Raw genomic sequence first — 16,896 nt, 5'->3', positions numbered from 1 at the left:
TAAATCACGAGTATACCATGAAACCAGCACCATCAGTTGGTATTGTAGCCGTGCAGACTGCTCGCCCTCCCTTAGGAATGATCGATATTTCGCCATCGGAGCAGAGTAAGTGTGCTCCTTCATCAATATCATCCTGAATTCCATTCTAGTAAGCATTGTTCTGGAAGCGAAAATGAATACTAACCGGGATCCATTCCCAGCCACCGCACCGTATATATTCTACGACGAGAGAACCGTCTCCTTCGGCGCTAATTGTTCCACCTTTGTGGTACCGAAGACTGACATGCGCACCATTCTGATATACTCCTCCCAAAACACTGAACAGAGTTGGAATAAAGGCCTCTCTAGCCTCTGAAGTATCCATCATAGTACCTCCACGGAATGGACGGATAATTACAATGTCACAAGATGGGCCTTTGGATGGCAATTCCCGAGCCAAAGGCGTAATTCGAAATGCAGGTTCAAGGCGGTCGACATTGACTTGAAGTTAGATTAGTATTGAATGATACGAAAACGTATCAATACTACCTGTAGAGAGGAAATAAGCAAACGGGCCGTACAAGTCCACGATCGGATCGTGAGTCACAGATTCTGGGTGATCGATAAATGTATTTGAAGATGGTTCGAACAGTTGCACGAGCCCCGTTGAGGTAGGTAACAGCTTAACATGGCTGTAATACCATTTCTTCGCATTATTTGCAGCAGCGATCTTGAATCTCTCGATACCAGGGTGCTCTTTGCGCAAAGCCTCAGAATCATGCAAGATTGACGCGTGAAGTGATGTGGATACAACGACCGCGGATAAAGTCACTGTCAGAATATGAGAAAAATGGGCGCTGCAGGATTTGAACTTGCCTTCTGGCTGCTTTGTGCTGGTGGGTGGAGACGATATTGTCGTGATTGCGATGGTAAGGGGTATGGTATTGGGGCCAGAGATAAAAGATTCGAGGCCCTTCAATTTGTAAGCTATGTCAAGAGTATCGGTAGTGGGTGGGAAAAGAGATGAATAGAGGGCATTGGCGGTTCCACAAGGAACAAGGACGATGGAAAGGTGAAATGGCAAGTACTCTTTAGCCTCGACTTTGGTCGAGGACAGAAAGTTGGATATTTCGTGGAGAGTCCCGTCACCAGAGCCCAGAACTATGGTAAGATCGCCATGATTATCCTTTAGATAGTCGTGCAGAATTTCTCCGGCATGACCTGGGCGTTCTGTTTGGAAGACCTTATCTACAATCTGACCTTTGCTTGCGAGCAATGGTAGAACGTGGTCATCAAAAAATTGCTAAATAAAAATAAAATTTGTTAGTGATTTAACCAATTTCTGGATTAAAAGCGATGCCTTGGCAGTTCTATCCCCGCAGACAGGATTGTAGATGACAATGAGAGGCATTGATCGATTTAGTTCAATTTCGCAATCTCATCTTATCGTGTGCACGTGATCGTTTTCTGTACGCGTCACCTTAGCTTTCTACTACCACCAGCACCGTTCGTCCAAAATGCCGCTGGAAGCAACGATGATGATTATCGACAATTCAGAGTACATGCGCAATGGCGACTATACTCCTACTCGTTTCGATGCCCAGGCCGACGCTGTCAACACGGTCTTCCAGACAAAGATTGACTCAAATCCAGAAAATACGGTCGGTGTCATGACTATGGCTGGGAAGGGGTACGTCCTTCCACCACCAGCCATTGTATATCCATCTGACATTATTGAAACAGTCCTGAAGTACTTGTAACCCACAGCAAGGACCTTGGTCAGATCCTTCAAGCAATTCACACCACCTCGTCCAAAATTGGAGGCTCAATAGACATACCCACTGCTATCGCAATTGCTCAACTTGCATTGAAACACAGAGAGAACAAGAATCTCCGACAGCGCATCGTCGTCTTTGTAGGATCACCACTGGAGGGCCAGGCTGCAGATGAAAAGGCCATGATCAAGCTCGCCAAGAAGCTGAAGAAGAACAATGTCGCTCTTGATGTCGTATCTTTCGGTGACGGTATCGAGGAGCCAGGTGAAGAAGGAAAGACGGTCCTTAGGTCATTCGTCGAAAATACCAGTAGTGGTGACAACTCGTAAGTAACGTCTGTCCTGAATGTCATCTCTCCCCTTTATAAAGAAATGCGTATAGACATATCGTTACGGTCGCTCCAGGGACACGTCTCATTTCCGATGCTCTCATTTCGTCGCCCATTCTTTCTGCGGACCGCATGAGCAGCATACCTGACGAACTCATGGAAGGCGCAGATGTACCTGCAGCATCAGGCTCAGGTGCTGCTAACGACTTTGAATTTGGTGTCGACCCTAGTCTGGATCCTGAGCTAGCAATGGTGTGTTCCTTTCCTTGGCGTTTGAAGCATATGCTACAATTATTATCGTATAGGCGCTTCGCATGTCGATGCAGGAAGCTCAGGCACGGGAGGCAGCGGAAGCAGCGGCATCTTCTACCTCTACATCGCAATCTCACGTCGACTCTTCAACAACGCAAGCTTCCACTACCCTTCCCACATCAGTCCCAGCGGAACCCACTGATAGCGAAGAAGAAGCTTTGTTACAGCAAGCCATCGCTCTGTCTCGGGGAGATCATGACGTCGAGATGGATACGGCTCATCATGAAGGTGATGTCCCTATGGATGAGGATGAGGATGAAGAGGCTGCTATAGCTAGAGCAATTGCCATGAGTATGCAACAGCCTCAGCCGCCACAGAAAGACGAGCAGGCCAAGAAATGATTGTACCACCCATACAGAAGAGTAATCCATTTCTGTTCTTACTTTAGTCGGATACGAGGTGTTGTGAGGTGGGATGAAAGGATTTGCAATTATTAAATAAATAGTCAGATATTGGTGAGTTCGAAGGTCTCTACACTTTGCTATGATCCTTCTCCCACTCGCCCACAAACTCACGGATTTTTTCGACTACATCAGAGGATGTAGTTACCTGACCAAAGGCCTCGACAAACTGACCATTGGGATCCATGAGATATACAAATATCGAATGGTCAACAAGATAGTCGCCGTTGGGGTCGGCGTCCGGCGGTGTGGAGAAGTAAACTCGATAGGCTTTGCATATCGCTCGAGTCTCAGCATACGTGCCGACAAGACCGACAATGGACGGGTGGAAGTCCTTAAGATATACAGCCATCTGTGACACGGTATCTCTAGCGGGATCGACTGATATGAAAACAGGTTGAAAGATTTTGCCGTGTTCCTTCTCTGAATATACGTCAGAAGGGAGGCAAGACGGAGGGGAGACATGGACGAACCTGCAGCCTCTACAACAGCAGTAATCTTGTCAAGCTCAGCAGGACAAATGTCGGGGCAATTCGTGAAACCAAAGTAGACTAAACTCCACTTTCCAAGGAGGTCTTGATCAGTGAATGGCTGGCCAGTATGCGACATTAATTTGAAGGGACCGCCAACTTTCGGACGTCCATACTGTGAGGCAGCACGCTCTTTTTCTAACCAGAAAGATAAAGTGTGATGTACGCCGAAAAGGATAGCGCGTACCTCGCTGTTCGATGTGTTTGGCCTTTTCATGGCGGAAATAAAAGACCAAGCCAACGAGTACAGTCACAAAAACGACGGCTGAAGATGGGGTGAACACCTGCAGGAGCAGCTGAATAACTTTGAGTAAGGAAAATCGTGAACGCCTTACGCTGACGCTGCGAGGAGGTGCAGGAGGCTCCGTCGAATAAAAACGGAGGCGACGTTGAGGATGTCGAATGGATTTTGGCGTTTCCTGTTGAGCGGCGCGACTAGCAAGAGAAATATTGCGTAGAGAACACCATTGGGCGCGACATGGGCGAGCAAATCTCGAAAAGGGCAGCATCGACGACGAGCCAGGCGTCAGTGTCGTTGTGTAAGATGACCAAGTCCGGCATCCGTTCCGAAATCCGAATCCAGGCTGCTCGTAGCGAGGCAGATTTGCTCTGCTACCACCACCACCACCGACATTACCAATGCCTCCTGCAATCGTCCAGTTCACCCCATTTCCATCTCTTTCTCATCCCTCCTTCTGGCACAAGCTCACTCAGCTCAAGCTCGATGTTCTTAAACTGTCCGATGTCCAGGTCGAGATCACTGGCTCCTACGGCGTAGGTCGCCTCATCAAAGACAGAGAGGCTGGTGCATGGATCAGTGTTAACGCGAATCTCGCAGTTGAGGAAGAGAGTTTCACCGATATCAAGTCCGTTCCCTGAACTCTCCTTCGGTATCGCTGCTATACTGTCTTTGTAGGATACCCGCAGGCTCCGTAGCTGCCAGAGGAATTCTCAAGAACTATAATACCATAGAAGAGTTCAAGGCCGCAGATAAGACGAAACTCTTCAACGAATGCGCAGACAAGGTACTTCTAACACCCTTTGACTTGTTCAATCTCACTGATTCGTCAAAGATTTGGGACTCCATAGTGACAAACAAGGATACCTCTGAGCTCAATTCGTTTCTGGTCATAACGTATGCCGACCTTAAGAAGTACAAGTACTACTACTGGTTCGCTTTCCCTGCTTTCGTCGCGTCACCCGCATGGCACATCACTGAACGCGGTTGGGTTCCCGCTATCCAGGCTGGCTTCAGTGAAGCGCAGATGACCTCGATTCACGATCAACTCTCCGAAAATCAGCCTGCGTTAGCATTCTTTGTTGTCCTCATCTCCCCCAGCGCTTCTACAGAAGTGACAGTCTCTCCGATTGATGCTTATGTCCCGGGTGCTACTGTTGGTTTCATCGATCCGTCGGCGCAGCCTCAGAACCCGGGATGGCCATTGAGAAATTTGTTGACATACCTCAGATACTCGTGTCCGGATTCTACGTCTTCTTTGGACATCCTTTCGTGGCGAGACGCCGAGATCCCTCGGGAAGGTTGGAAGAGTCGCGTCGGGAGTCTGATGGTTGGCGACGGCGATCTAAACAAAACGGTGGCAGCCCCCAAAGCTAGGCCGAGTGCTGTCGGCTGGGAAAAGAACGTTCAAGGGAAGTTGGGTCCCCGTGTGGCGGATCTCGCGCCCATGATGGACCCTACAAGGCAAGCATCTCATATCGGAACACTCGCTTCGATATATTCATCTCAAATATGGCCAGGCTAGCAAATCAAGCAGTAGATCTCAATCTCAAGTTAATGCGCTGGCGTATTGTTCCATCTTTGGACCTGGACAGGATCGCAGCGACGAGGTGTCTCTTGCTCGGTGCCGGGACACTAGGATGTTATGTTGCAAGGTGTCTGATGGTATGTCGAGTCCTTTCATTCGTTTCGATGGTCTGACACGGGTTAAGGGATGGGGAGTTCGCACAATCACGCTTGTTGATTCGGCGCGCGTGTCATTTTCGAATCCTGTCAGACAACCATTGTTCCAATTCAACGACTGTTTGAATGGAGGAAGACCTAAGGCAGAGTGTGCTGCGGAAAGATTACAGGAAGTATGGCCTGGTCTGGTGAGCAGATATGGGTCTCCTTTGCATCAGCCTCATGTAACCAAGCACCATAGAATGCTTCTGGCTATACCCTCTCTATTCCAATGCCTGGGCATCCTATACCAGCATCTCCCTCCATCTCTGAGCAGGTCAAACAGGATGTGGAGAAGTTAGAAAAGCTGATTGAAGAACATGATGTTGTTTATCTACTCATGGATTCAAGAGAGAGTCGTTGGTTACCTACAGTCATTGCACGATCAAAGGGCAAGGTAGTCATTCTATATGATCAACTCCGTCCAGTACTTACAATTTTTTAGCTGGTTATGAATGCTGCTTTAGGATTTGACACTTTCCTGGTAATGAGACATGGGACAAGGCAGACAACAGATGATAACCCCAGATTGGGATGCTACTATTGTAATGACATTGTTGCACCTGCTGATGTGAGCTTTTCTTTTTTGTGCACCTTTGATATAGTATAATGTTGTTTCAAGTCATTGACAGATCGCACATTGGATCAGATGTGTACAGTAACACGTCCAGGGCTTGCATCTATTGCTGCTTCCACTGCTGTTGAATTGATGATAAGTGTTTTACAACATCCAAAAGGGCAAGTTACTATAATTCAAGTGTTATCAGTTGTTTATAGTGTGGATTAATCATTGTTTTAGGATACATGCTCCTGCTCCACCACTATCATCAAATTATACAGATATGGTGGATAGTAATGAGGAGACAAGTGCTCTTGGCTTGGTTCCACATCAACTTCGTGGTTATCTTGCTCAATTCCGTAATATGCATATTGTTGGTGCTGCATATGATAAATGTACTGGTTGTAGTGAAACTGTAAGCTTATATTTATTTAGTCATAACTTTAACTTAACTAAGTTGTTTAGGTGGTAAATGCATATGAAACAGAAGGCTTTTCAATGCTTCTTAATGCTTTCAATGATTCAAAGTACTTGGAAAGATTGACAGGGCTAGATAAACTATTTGATGAAGGTGAAAAGGCATTACAAGATGTAGAATGGATAGAAGATGAGGATAAGGATAATGATTTTTAATCTAAATAATTGTCTATTATAAATGTTCTTTTTCATCTAATTATACAAGTGCAAAAATACCAGAAATCTATATTAGATAGAGACTTTTATGATTGTATATCTGGTGTAAGGAATATCTATCTAGGTAGTATTTTCTGCATTTCTCTTCCCTTCAATCCCAATGGGTATAGGCTTGTATTATATAATTTGGTAGTTTTTGGATGCCTGTAGAGCTCTGCAATGGATGTCTTCTTATCCATCATCTATGCACAGCACATATTCTTCTGCCTCTAATATTGAGAGAGATGGTAAGAGTAAATACTTCCTGCTAGAGAAAAGATATTCCTAGCTTTTGTGCATCTTTCCTGATATTCAAGTCCTTGCTTTTGAGCCCCAAGTGCTCATTGTTAGCGACTGATTACACAAACTGTTGAGAGGCTCAGTTGACACCCACATGGTCTTCTCAGACATGGGCTATTATTAGGTACCAAGGTTTACATTGAGTCATGTGATCACTACCATAGCATTTTCCCATTTGTTTTTCACTAGCATACCTTAGTCTTTTACCACCATATCAAGTGGAGACTGAGGTATGTTTTTCTTCTATGATATTTACTTCTGTAGTACTTATGTTCTCATAGTTTGTTGTTCCTTAACAGGTATAAATACAGTCTTTTACCACCATATTGAGTGGAGACTGAGTTCATTGTTCCTTAACATAAATAAGATCAAACAATACCATGTGACTCATGTTCAGTCAGTCATGGATAAAGTTCACAGGTTTGGGTTCAGAGGCACACACATTTAGTATTATGAGAAGTGAGACTGGGACTAGTTATTGGGTGAATAAACTTTAGTTTGAGACTGAGGTTTAAGACCTTCAGTTGAGGTACTTATATACAGGAAGTAGTGTGCTAATAATAGGTACAAGAGTCTGTAGTGATGTGGTTAACATGCAGTTATGATATGGGCTTGTGCGATCAAGGTCAGAGTATTAGTTGAAGAGGATTATGATGGAGTCTGGATACGATAAGATAAGGTGAAATTGTAATACTCATCTTGTGGCAATATTTTATTCTGACAGCCATACCCATCAGGGTACCATCTTGCAATCTCTCTATAGAGCTTCAACTCGCTTATGGATACACCAGTTCAGTCCTACCTTTAATGTGTTATGCACCAACTCAAAACAGCATAAGGCATGAGTCCAATATGTCACTCATGTTCGGTGATTCACAGGGTGGACAGCATTGTGAGTCCTCATGGATGGTGATGGACAGCTGAGTTGCGAAACAGGGAGTTCAGTAAGAGTTGGGAGTATATAACCTTAGCCGAAGCTGGGGCTTAAGACCACAGCATAGGTTAGCTTAAATACACATTGGCTCTACCTAATAATAAGTCCTGGCCGCAATTCTTGCATAGAGAAGTGCAGCCTCTAATGAATGAGTGTAAAGAGCACATGTCACCCATATGGCAGCAGGACTCTGTTTGAATGGACCATATCCTGTAGACCACCCTCGACTAGTGGTCTGCATTGTCAAACCATTAAGAAGCATGATAGCACATGTGGTATGTTGATCATCCAGGACATGTGAGTCATCAGCAGAATGACAGCAACCAGGTAAATGGGTAAGAGGTGTGCCAGTGGAATATCGTAGGTCCAGGGGATAAGGTAGGTAGGTCTGGGGTTCTGAGAGATAAGGATAAGATAAGATAAGGAAAATAGGGGTAAGGTCATAATAATATCCCCTGACTAAGACTATCATCCTGACAGTCATTAAACGTACTCACTTCCTGAGTTAAGGGAGTAAGTAGATTCCATATCTGATTTGTAATCCTTGGATTCTGCTTTTTGTCACCAAGCAGATATGCCCCATTCTTATATCCAGGAGCTAGGGTCGGTTTGAGTCATAAGAGGAGACACTGAGCACTTGTCTTCAAAGACATCTTCATCCATGTCTGATGAATAATAGCCCTGCTTGTCTAGCAAGACTGTTGAGCTCTCAGTTGAAGAGTCAGGAGATGATATGGTTATACATCCTCTTGTCTGGTTCTCCAAGTGTCACAAATCATGATCTTCTACATGGTCCTCCTTGTTCTTGTAGTGATTGACAAGTTCTTTGGCATTGGTGAGGTTACTCCTCTTGATCCAGGTGGCTTCCTGTTAGCGACCGATTTCACAAACAAGATCAAACAACTCAGCATGACTCGCACTTCGGTCAGGCGCTGTATGTTGTCCGTAGGTTTGCGTTAAGGGAGCTATCGCTTAGTTGAGCGAGAGTGAGTGCAGACTAAGTTATTGGGTGAATAAACTTTAGTTCGAGACTGAGGTGTAAGACCTGCAGTCGAGCTACTTAAATACAGTTTGGGTCGTGCTAAATATACTACAAGTGTCTGCAATGGTACGGTAAACGTACTGGACCTGCATGGGGAATGCGATCAAGTCTGGAGGATTAGCATATCGAGATTATGAGAGAGCTGATAAGATAAGATAGAGCGCGAAATCGCAATATTACCCCCCTGTTAAGGCAGTCGTCCCGACTGCGTTGTAACTTGGTTTCGGAAGGTAGGCTCCTACGAGAGAGGGCGCGTTTGGTTTCCCCAGGTATTCTTGAATTGCCTGTACTAATGGGTGGTCGATCTCCAACTCGGTTATGGATTCGTGTTCGGACCAGGAGTCTGATTCATCTTTGTTTTCCCACCACTCCGCAGGAGGGCGAGTAATGAATGAGACTTGTTCGAAGTCTTCGATGGCATCCCTGGCATTGTCCAAATCTTGCTCGTCTACCCACGAGTTCTCTTCCCTCGGATATCCCTTCCACTTGACGAGGTATTCGATTCCTGTATGTCGTCTTTGTCCCCTTCCTCGTGCTCTTTCCCTTCGGTCTACGATCTCCTCCACTTCATACTGTTCCTGTCCATCTACGAGGTCCGGTGGTGGAGGCAAGGGCTGTATTTGGATTGGGAACTCCGGCAGATGATAAGGGGTAAGAAGACTTTCGTTAAACCGATCATGGATCTTCCATGAGGAAGGAAGATGCAGTTTATATGCGGAGGCGCCATGCTTGGATAGCACTTCGAATGGTCCGACGCGTTTATCCCCTAACTTCTTCATTGGTCGAGGAAGATGTAGGTTTGTGGAGTCCAACCAGACTTTGTCCCCAGGTCGGTACTCTACTGCTGTTCATTGGTGCTTATCGTATTGCTTCTTCATTGCTTCTGCTGCCTTTTCCAGGGCTTTGGCTGTTTGCTCAGTGGACTTTTTGTATGTCCGCTACAAAGTCCCTGGCTGCAGGGTTTGTTCCTTCCTTTACGGTGAGTGGAGCGAGATGCGGTTTCTGTCCGTGATTTACTTCAAATGGGGAGTACCCCGTTGCGGAGTGCTTTCGGTTGTTGTGTTGGAAAGCTGCGAGCGGTAGCCATTCGCTCCAATCATTTTGCCGATGATTGATAAAGATGCGGAGGTACTTTTCGATCTCTTGATTGGCCCTCTCCGTTTGCCCATCGGTTTGTGGGTGATACGCTGTGGATGGATTGCCTTGAATATGCAGCATCTCGTAAAGTTCTTTCATGAACTTGGACACGAATTGGGGTCCCCTGTCCGAGATCACCTTTTGAGGCATTCCATGTTTGGCCCAAACATGATCTCTAAGGATCTTGGCCCATCCTGCCGAGGTTAGTTCAGTGGAGCATGGTATGGGGATGACTTCTTTGGAGAATCGATCCACGATCATGAGGATAGCGTTGTACCCATTTGAGTCAGGTAGTTCGCCGATCATGTCTACCGTGATGTGCTCCCATGGTCGTGTGGGTACGGCATGTGGGTGTAGAGGCGCTCGTTTCCTTTGAGTGCTGGTCTTGGTTCTTTGACAGGCTTCACAGCCTTTCACATACCGTTCCACGTCGTTCTTGAGTTTCGGCCACCAATACTCTCTTTGGACAAGCTCTTTGGTCTTTTCAATCCTGGGGTGTCCAGCTGTGATGTGGTCATGATGGATGGCGATTAATTCCCCTCGTAGCTTGGCATCCCGAGGAACATATAGCCGTCCATCGTAATGCATTAGCCCATCCTTTTGGACTATTCCCCGGGGATGATGAAGGGATGCTTCGATCCCCTTGTCCCATCTGGTATTGTCCCTTAGCGCCATTCAGATGCGTTTATGAATTTCCTCCTCTCCTGGCATGATCAAGGCTCGGAACATCTCTGGTTTGAGTACTATCACCTCTTTATTGTCCTCTCCCCCTTGGTCGTGGTCCGCTCTTCTGGATAGTAGGTCTGCCTTTTTGTTGGCCGTTCCCGGTTTATGGTGTAGCGTGAAGTGATACTCCGCCAACTCGGTTACCCATCGCGCTTGCCTTCGGTTGAGCTTTTGGGGTTTGCGGAAGTACTGCAGGTTTTGATGATCTGTCCAGATCTCAAATTCCTGAGACGCGCCCATTAGATAGTGTCTCCAGTCCTCAAGGGCCAGCATGATTGCCAGAAGCTCTTTGTCGTAAATTTCATAGTTCCGTTCTGTGACTGTTAAGGCTTTGGATAGGAATGCCACCGGTCTCCACTTTCCCTCTTGTTCTTGTGATAGAACCGCTCCTATTGCGCCTTCACTGGCGTCTGCTTCCACGCGATACTTTCCCGTTCGTGTGGGTATCGCTAGTACCACTTCCTCTGCTAGCTTCCTTTTGATTTCTTGGAACGCCCTTTCTTGAGCTGTTCCCCATGTCCATTCTGCCTTCCTCGTGAGTTGAGTTAGGGGTCATACGTGTTTGCTATAGTCCCGGATGAACCTTCGGTAAAAGTTCGTAAAGCCCAAAAACAATTGTAACTCTCGTTTTTTGGTAGGTTGGGGCCACTCCGTGATGCCCTTGACTTTTACGGGGTCCATGCATACAGATCCTTGGCTGATGATTACTCCAAGGTATTTGGTTTCTAACACCTCGAATTCGCATTTCTCTGCTTTTAGGAATAGATTGTTTGCATGTAGAATGGTTAGAACTTCTTGTACCACCGTTCGATGTCTGTCCTTGTCTTTGGTGCAGATTAGGATGTCATCCAGATACATGGTGATGTCTCCTCGGGTGATCTGCTCTTTGAACAAGTCATTCATCATCCATTGAAAGGTGGCCGGTGAATTGGTGAGTCCGAAGAACATCACCATTGGTTCAAATAGTCCCCTATTGGTTCGGAAGGCTGCCTTCCATTCATCTCCTCCTTTGATTCGCACATTGTTGTATCCCCACCGTACGTCTAGCTTTGTGAAATACTTGGCGTCCTTGAGTTGATCCATCAATTCTCCGATGAGCGGGAGGGGATACCGATTCTTGATGGTCATTTCGTTCAGCTTTCGGTAGTCTTGTACGGGTCTAAGCTTCCTGTCTTTCTTTTTGACAAAGAAGAACGGTGAAGCCATAGGGGATTTGGAGGGCCGAATCCTTCCAGATTCTAGGTTCTTGTCCAGGAATTTATCCAACTCTTCCTGTTCTGTGGGGTTCAACGGGTACACTTTACAGTCCAGGCTCGCGTTGGCATTTGGGATAAGTTCGATTGCGTGGTCCCATGGTTTTTGCGGTGGTAGCTCGTCAAAGTTTTCTTTTGCGAACACGTCTCGGAATTCCCGGTATGGCTCCGGTACTATTTCCTCAAACGTTTTGGTTCCCTTTGCTTGATTGGCTTTGGCGGCTAGTTCGTTCGCTTTACTTCCCATGGCTCGAACGTGGAGGGCTTCTTCGAAGTCAATGATTAGAATGGTATCTCCTTCTTCTACCTCTGTTCCCCAGCTTTGTTCCGGATCCTCGTCTGGAAGAGAGAAAGGTATTTTGCGGCAGGTGCACCTAACTAGAGATACGGCTCCAGTCTTCCAGTCGATAATGGGGTTGTGTCGTTTTAGCCAGTCATGACCTAGAAACATTGGTACGTTTCCCAGGTCTACGACCGCCAGGTCTATTTTTTCATGATGATCTCCAATGGTCATCCAGAGTTCCACTACTTCTGTTATGTCTCCTCCTTTGTTTCGGCTTCCATCTGTGTTGTAAACGGCCTGGGCCTTGGCAAGTTTTACTGTGTTGAGTTGGTGTTCTTGCATGAAGGCTTGGTTTATACAGCTTCCTGTGCATCCGCTGTCCACCAGCGCGTCTACGGCTCGTACCTGGTTGGTGTCCAGGGTTTCGAGTTGTACGTGAATGTTGACACTCCTTCCTTTTCCTCCTTGTATGTATTGTGGGGGAACGCGTAAGTCCTCCATGTTTTGTAGGCACTGCTCTCGTTGTCTATAGGTTTCGTGGGAGGATCCAATGAGGTCTAGGACAAGGTCTTCGTCTACTTCAATGAGTCTTCTTGGATGTACCCACATTCGGAGGGTAGCGAGCTTTCCCTCCATGGTTTTCTCCTGTTGCATTTTTCGCCTTACCCATTCAGTGCTATGTGGCTTGAGCCACCCTCTGTCCCATTTGTCATCATAGTATTCTTCCTCTAGCTCGGTTGTTTCGTAGTCTTCCGGGTACTCCTCGGTGTGAATCACCGGGTCTTCCCCTCGTGGCTTGAGGCTTTGTTGATAACTGTAGTCGTCTTCCTCATCAGGCACTTCTTCGATCGAAACGGTTTTTTTATTACAAATGGGAGGTTCACATAATGGTCCCACTGACCTGCCCACCGGGGAACACGGGCCCCCAGTGCCATTATGTGTTAGTGATGAAGAGGGTAGACGTACCGTAAAGGGCTGTGAAGGGATGGGGTCCCCGGTCGTCTGGACTGTTCTTTGCGGGGCAGCAGTTTTCTTGCTGGGGATTCGCGTTCCCTCTTGCGGCTCCATTCCACGATGGGGGCAGCCGGTCACTCGTGGCTGGTGCGTACATTCCGCCCCCGAGTGGGGTTCTTCTCTGCTCGCTTTGGGCTCGGCCGCTCTTCCTCTGTTCCCCGTGCCGTCATCTGCCCCCGACGGAGTGAGGTTGATCCCGAGTATCCCGCTGCCTTGCGCAGCTTTCGCCGCTTGTGCTTTTGCACTGGTGGCCAAGGATCTTGAGTGGGGTTCTTCTTCATGCACGGTGGTAATCCCCTGTACACCGTTCTTTTTATGCGACTGAGTAATTTCATTTTGTGAATGCATGAAAGTTGTGTCATTGCCTCGAGATACTACATGCGGTATGTTAGTCTGACCTGCGGGGTTCTGTGACACACCACTAAATGAAATTAAGTCCTTAGCTGACGCGCGTTTGTCGCTTACACCGCCGGCTCGTCTTTTACCTCCTCGACCTTCGATGTGGAGGCTTCCCCTTCCTCGTCCTTCAATACTTGTTGATACATTGCACGGATTTGAGCACGCGAGAACTTGGGCTGGTGCTTGACGAGCCACGTACTTTCGTCTTTGGGGCACTTATTGTCTTGCTTCCGATGGCCCTTGTGACTGCAGCGGAAGCATCGTCCTTCTTTCCGCAGACGGTCTATCTCCATCGGTTGCCCTTAGCCCCCATAGGTGATCCCCATGCCTGTCTTCTTGTCACCCTGGGAATTCCCGGAATTTCCAGCTTTTCCCGTTCTCTTGTTCTGTTGGTCCTGCACTCCTTGATTTCTCCCGGCATCTTCCACTAGTCCCACACAGTAATTATAGTCCATTTGTTCCACCCGGAACTTCCACTCTGCATAAGTGCATGGTAGCATGGTTCCGGTGGCGTGTATGGCTGTCTTGACGTTCTTTCGGATGGCTGGTTTGAGTATTTCGATCATATACTCCTCATTGTGGCACTTTCCAGACTCTTTGGCTAGTCGCTCGAAATCCCAGAAGAATTCCTTAGCCGATTTGTAGGTGTTCTGTCGGATGCGCTTGAACTCTTGTAGTTTGAGTTCTACCTCTGTGTCAGTACAGAATTGATCTTCGATTATTTGCCTGAACGTCTGCCATGCTGGGTATCGCAGGTAACCGCACGTTTCGTCATAATATTCATCCCTTGCATGGTTCCACCAATGTAATGCTTTGTCGGCGAGTCAGAATGTGCAGAAGACTACCCGGTTCGGGCTTTGTCCATGCGCATTCATGGTGAATTGTTGCGGGAATACATGGAAGTAATCCTCGCACTGATTAAGGAACCGGTCTACATCGCTGGATTCTCCTTTGAACTTCTCGGGCGGTTCCGCTAGCTGCGGCTTCACTTGTCCCCAGGGGTTCGTGTTTGCCACTCCGACGATGAATGGAGGCAGCGTGTTGGGTGGTTGCACAGGGTCAGCAGGAATGGGGATTGCCGCGGGTCGTGGTAGTGATCGCAATGCAGGGTTGTGATGGGGGGATAGGGGTCCTTGTGGTGCAGGGGCTGGAGCTGCGGGGACTGCTGCGGCTGCGGCGGCTGCTGCGCCCGCACTTCCTGGTGTTCCTGCTGCTGTGAATAGCCGACTAGGGTCAACGTACCCCGTCCTTCTGAGAATGGATAAGTGGCTCAAGTCCACCATGCTTCCGCTTGACGTTTCTGATGGTGCCGGCATCTGGTATCATTTTCCGGGATCCGTGTAGTCGTCCGGATGTACTTGGTTCCATAGAGTGTTGGTATGGAAAATCGTCTCGTGGTACAGTACCTGTCCGCCGATCTGATTGTTTCGATTGTTTTGGAAGTGTCTGCCTTGAGGGGAGCTGTTCCACGAGAGTTCTCATGGTAGCTTCTTTTCTGTCCAATGGAGCATTTCCAAATAAGTCATATTTTCAAGCTCGGCCTCAGTAGGCTCCCGAGCTAGATCCTTCCATGAACTCTGGGATAATGTCCTCGTCACCATACTCTCCGACCCTATGCTGCTGCCATAGATCGAAGTCCGCCCTATTCCAGGGTTCTCGTAAATTTCTCCTTCTTCTAAGTCCGATTGGTCGGACTTGCTCAAAAGGCTCCGTGCTTCCTGTGACGATTCGGTTCCAGTTGCGAATGATTCGGGCCCACTCATTGACCCTGAGAATGACCTGGTCGAAGTCTGGTCTTCGGGGTCTATCCCATACCCAGGGTGCAATGAAGGGGATGGGGGCTGCGTGGGGATGTTCTGGTGCGAGGGGGATAGATGGCATAGGGGACGACGGAGGCAGGGGCCTCGATTCCTTCATACATGAGCCACGCGTCGGCGTAGTCCTGTGTTTGTCTGCATATATTGCAGCTGGCATCGGCGTTGTATGTGGGCTCGCACCGGTCGAGCTCGGTAGTTGCTTCCCCGGCCCTATCGTTGATGATGATTGGGGTGTTAGGTCGTGTGATGAGGTTGAGGTAACTTCCCTCGTCGTCTGAGGAGTCGTCATGGGCGTAGTAGTTGCCCCATGTTTCTCCTCTGGAGTCCAGCCTTGGAGGGGACCAGTTGTTGCAGCGGCCCTGGGAGCTCAGTCGCTGTCGTCGTCCTCTTCTGTATTGCCTGTCCTCCTCATCTGAACTGCTTCCAGCTCCATCTTCAGCCTCTCTTCCTTCTCCCAGATGGTATCTAAGCCCTCTTTGATAGAGGCGCTGTCCGTAGGAATCATATCCAGGGTTGGCAGCTGAGTTTTCGGTCGAGGTGGGGGAAGGGGCATCCCATGGGTTACTTCCTTCACTTTCCCCTTCGCTTTCCTCTTCGGTAATGGGAGAGAGAACACGCTGGTCCACCCCCCTTTCGTAGATTCCTCGCTCTTCTTCTTCTTCAACGACTGGGCCTCTTTGTGCGGGCCATCCTTCCATCTCGGTGTGGGACTCACTGGACTCGTCTGTGTCGGAGTCTTCTGTGATCCACTCGTCGTCGGTGATGAAGATAAAATGGATGAGGGGTTCGGGTCTGTCGTCGATGTAGTCGGGAGGGGGTGTGTGTGGTCATCTAGCCTCTGGGTTGGGGGCTTCAATGGGGATAGTTTCTTCGGAGACTGACTCCTGGTTTCGTCTGTATTCGTATCCATATAGGAACACGAGATAGGCTACGGCAATAAAGCCCTGTAGTCCAAAGAGGTCGGTGAGGTATTGTTCGATGGGGTTCATTCGTTACTGTTCGTCAACGTGGTTGTTGATGAAGAGTAAGAAAGTCTCGAACTAATTGTTAGCGACCGATTTCACAAACAAGATCAAACAACTCAGCGTGACTCGCACTTCGGTCAGGCGCTGTATGTTGTCCGTAGGTTTGCGTTAAGGGAGCTATCGCTTAGTTGAGCGAGAGTGAGTGCAGACTAAGTTATTGGGTGAATAAACTTTAGTTCAAGACTGAGGTGTAAGACCTGCAGTCGAGCTACTTAAATACAGTTTGGGTCGTGCTAAATATACTACAAGTGTCTGCAATGGTACAGTAAACGTACTGGACCTGCATGGGGAATGCGATCAAGTCTGGAGGATTAGCATATCGAGATTACGAGAGAGCCGATAAGATAAGATAGAGTGCAAAATCGTAATACTTCCTCCACTGGATATCCCTTCCACTTGACCAAATATTCCGTTATGGTCCTCCAGTTGCATCCTTGACTGATAATGCAG

The 16,896-nt window shown here is 47.7% G+C and overlaps 4 protein-coding genes across 4 annotated transcripts; 2 read left to right on the top strand and 2 right to left on the bottom strand.

Moving 5' to 3' along the window:
* Positions 1-4: 4 nt before the first annotated feature.
* EV420DRAFT_1620054 (ATP-NAD kinase-like domain-containing protein) lies at positions 5-1,390 on the bottom strand (the record flags this gene model as incomplete). Its single annotated transcript, XM_060475536.1, has 4 exons — positions 5-133; positions 185-480; positions 529-1,282; positions 1,340-1,390. The coding sequence occupies 4 exons, from the start codon at positions 1,388-1,390 to the stop codon at positions 5-7; spliced, it is 1,230 nt and encodes a 409-aa protein (XP_060331655.1).
* Positions 1,391-1,458: 68 nt separating this feature from the next.
* On the top strand, positions 1,459-2,801 carry EV420DRAFT_1332748 (uncharacterized protein). Its single transcript, XM_060468828.1, has 4 exons — positions 1,459-1,669; positions 1,723-2,079; positions 2,136-2,334; positions 2,388-2,801. Exons 1-4 carry the CDS (start codon positions 1,497-1,499, stop codon positions 2,733-2,735), a joined length of 1,077 nt encoding a protein of 358 aa, XP_060331654.1. The 5' UTR covers positions 1,459-1,496; the 3' UTR covers positions 2,736-2,801.
* On the bottom strand, positions 2,802-3,882 carry EV420DRAFT_1307103 (SCO1 protein). Its single transcript, XM_060468506.1, has 4 exons — positions 3,661-3,882; positions 3,513-3,609; positions 3,269-3,463; positions 2,802-3,218 (listed from the first exon to the last, which is right to left on the bottom strand). Exons 1-4 carry the CDS (start codon positions 3,832-3,834, stop codon positions 2,866-2,868), a joined length of 819 nt encoding a protein of 272 aa, XP_060331653.1. The 5' UTR covers positions 3,835-3,882; the 3' UTR covers positions 2,802-2,865.
* Positions 3,883-3,936: 54 nt separating this feature from the next.
* On the top strand, positions 3,937-6,857 carry EV420DRAFT_267897 (uncharacterized protein). Its single transcript, XM_060481467.1, has 10 exons — positions 3,937-4,191; positions 4,242-4,350; positions 4,399-5,027; positions 5,084-5,228; positions 5,276-5,434; positions 5,488-5,682; positions 5,731-5,856; positions 5,908-6,023; positions 6,085-6,259; positions 6,310-6,857. Exons 1-10 carry the CDS (start codon positions 3,965-3,967, stop codon positions 6,475-6,477), a joined length of 2,049 nt encoding a protein of 682 aa, XP_060331652.1. The 5' UTR covers positions 3,937-3,964; the 3' UTR covers positions 6,478-6,857.
* The last annotated feature ends 10,039 nt before the right edge of the window (positions 6,858-16,896 follow it).

The sequence above is a fragment of the Desarmillaria tabescens genome (assembly GCF_030435595.1).
Source record: "Desarmillaria tabescens strain CCBAS 213 chromosome Unknown EV420scaffold_14, whole genome shotgun sequence".
Taxonomy (NCBI): domain Eukaryota; kingdom Fungi; phylum Basidiomycota; class Agaricomycetes; order Agaricales; family Physalacriaceae; genus Desarmillaria; species Desarmillaria tabescens.
Note: the sequence above shows the minus strand (reverse complement) of the source record. Positions and strands in the feature narration are given on the sequence as shown.

Bases quoted from the DNA above. Each gene is read 5' to 3' on its own strand.
- EV420DRAFT_1332748 (XM_060468828.1), top strand. From the start codon at position 1,497: ATGCCGCTGGAAGCAACGATGATGATTATCGACAATTCAGAGTACATG. The intron at 1,670-1,722 runs GTACGTCCTTCC...TTATTGAAACAG, and splicing joins ATGACTATGGCTGGGAAGGG to TCCTGAAGTACTTGTAACCC. The intron at 2,335-2,387 runs GTGTGTTCCTTT...ATTATCGTATAG, and splicing joins TGGATCCTGAGCTAGCAATG to GCGCTTCGCATGTCGATGCA.
- EV420DRAFT_1307103 (XM_060468506.1), bottom strand. From the start codon at position 3,834: ATGCTGCCCTTTTCGAGATTTGCTCGCCCATGTCGCGCCCAATGGTGT. The intron at 3,610-3,660 runs GTAAGGCGTTCA...CTGCTCCTGCAG, and splicing joins CACCTCCTCGCAGCGTCAGC to GTGTTCACCCCATCTTCAGC. The intron at 3,464-3,512 runs GTACGCGCTATC...CTTTCTGGTTAG, and splicing joins CAAACACATCGAACAGCGAG to AAAAAGAGCGTGCTGCCTCA.
- EV420DRAFT_267897 (XM_060481467.1), top strand. From the start codon at position 3,965: ATGCCTCCTGCAATCGTCCAGTTCACCCCATTTCCATCTCTTTCTCAT. The intron at 4,351-4,398 runs GTACTTCTAACA...GATTCGTCAAAG, and splicing joins TCAACGAATGCGCAGACAAG to ATTTGGGACTCCATAGTGAC. The intron at 6,024-6,084 runs GCAAGTTACTAT...TCATTGTTTTAG, and splicing joins GTTTTACAACATCCAAAAGG to GATACATGCTCCTGCTCCAC.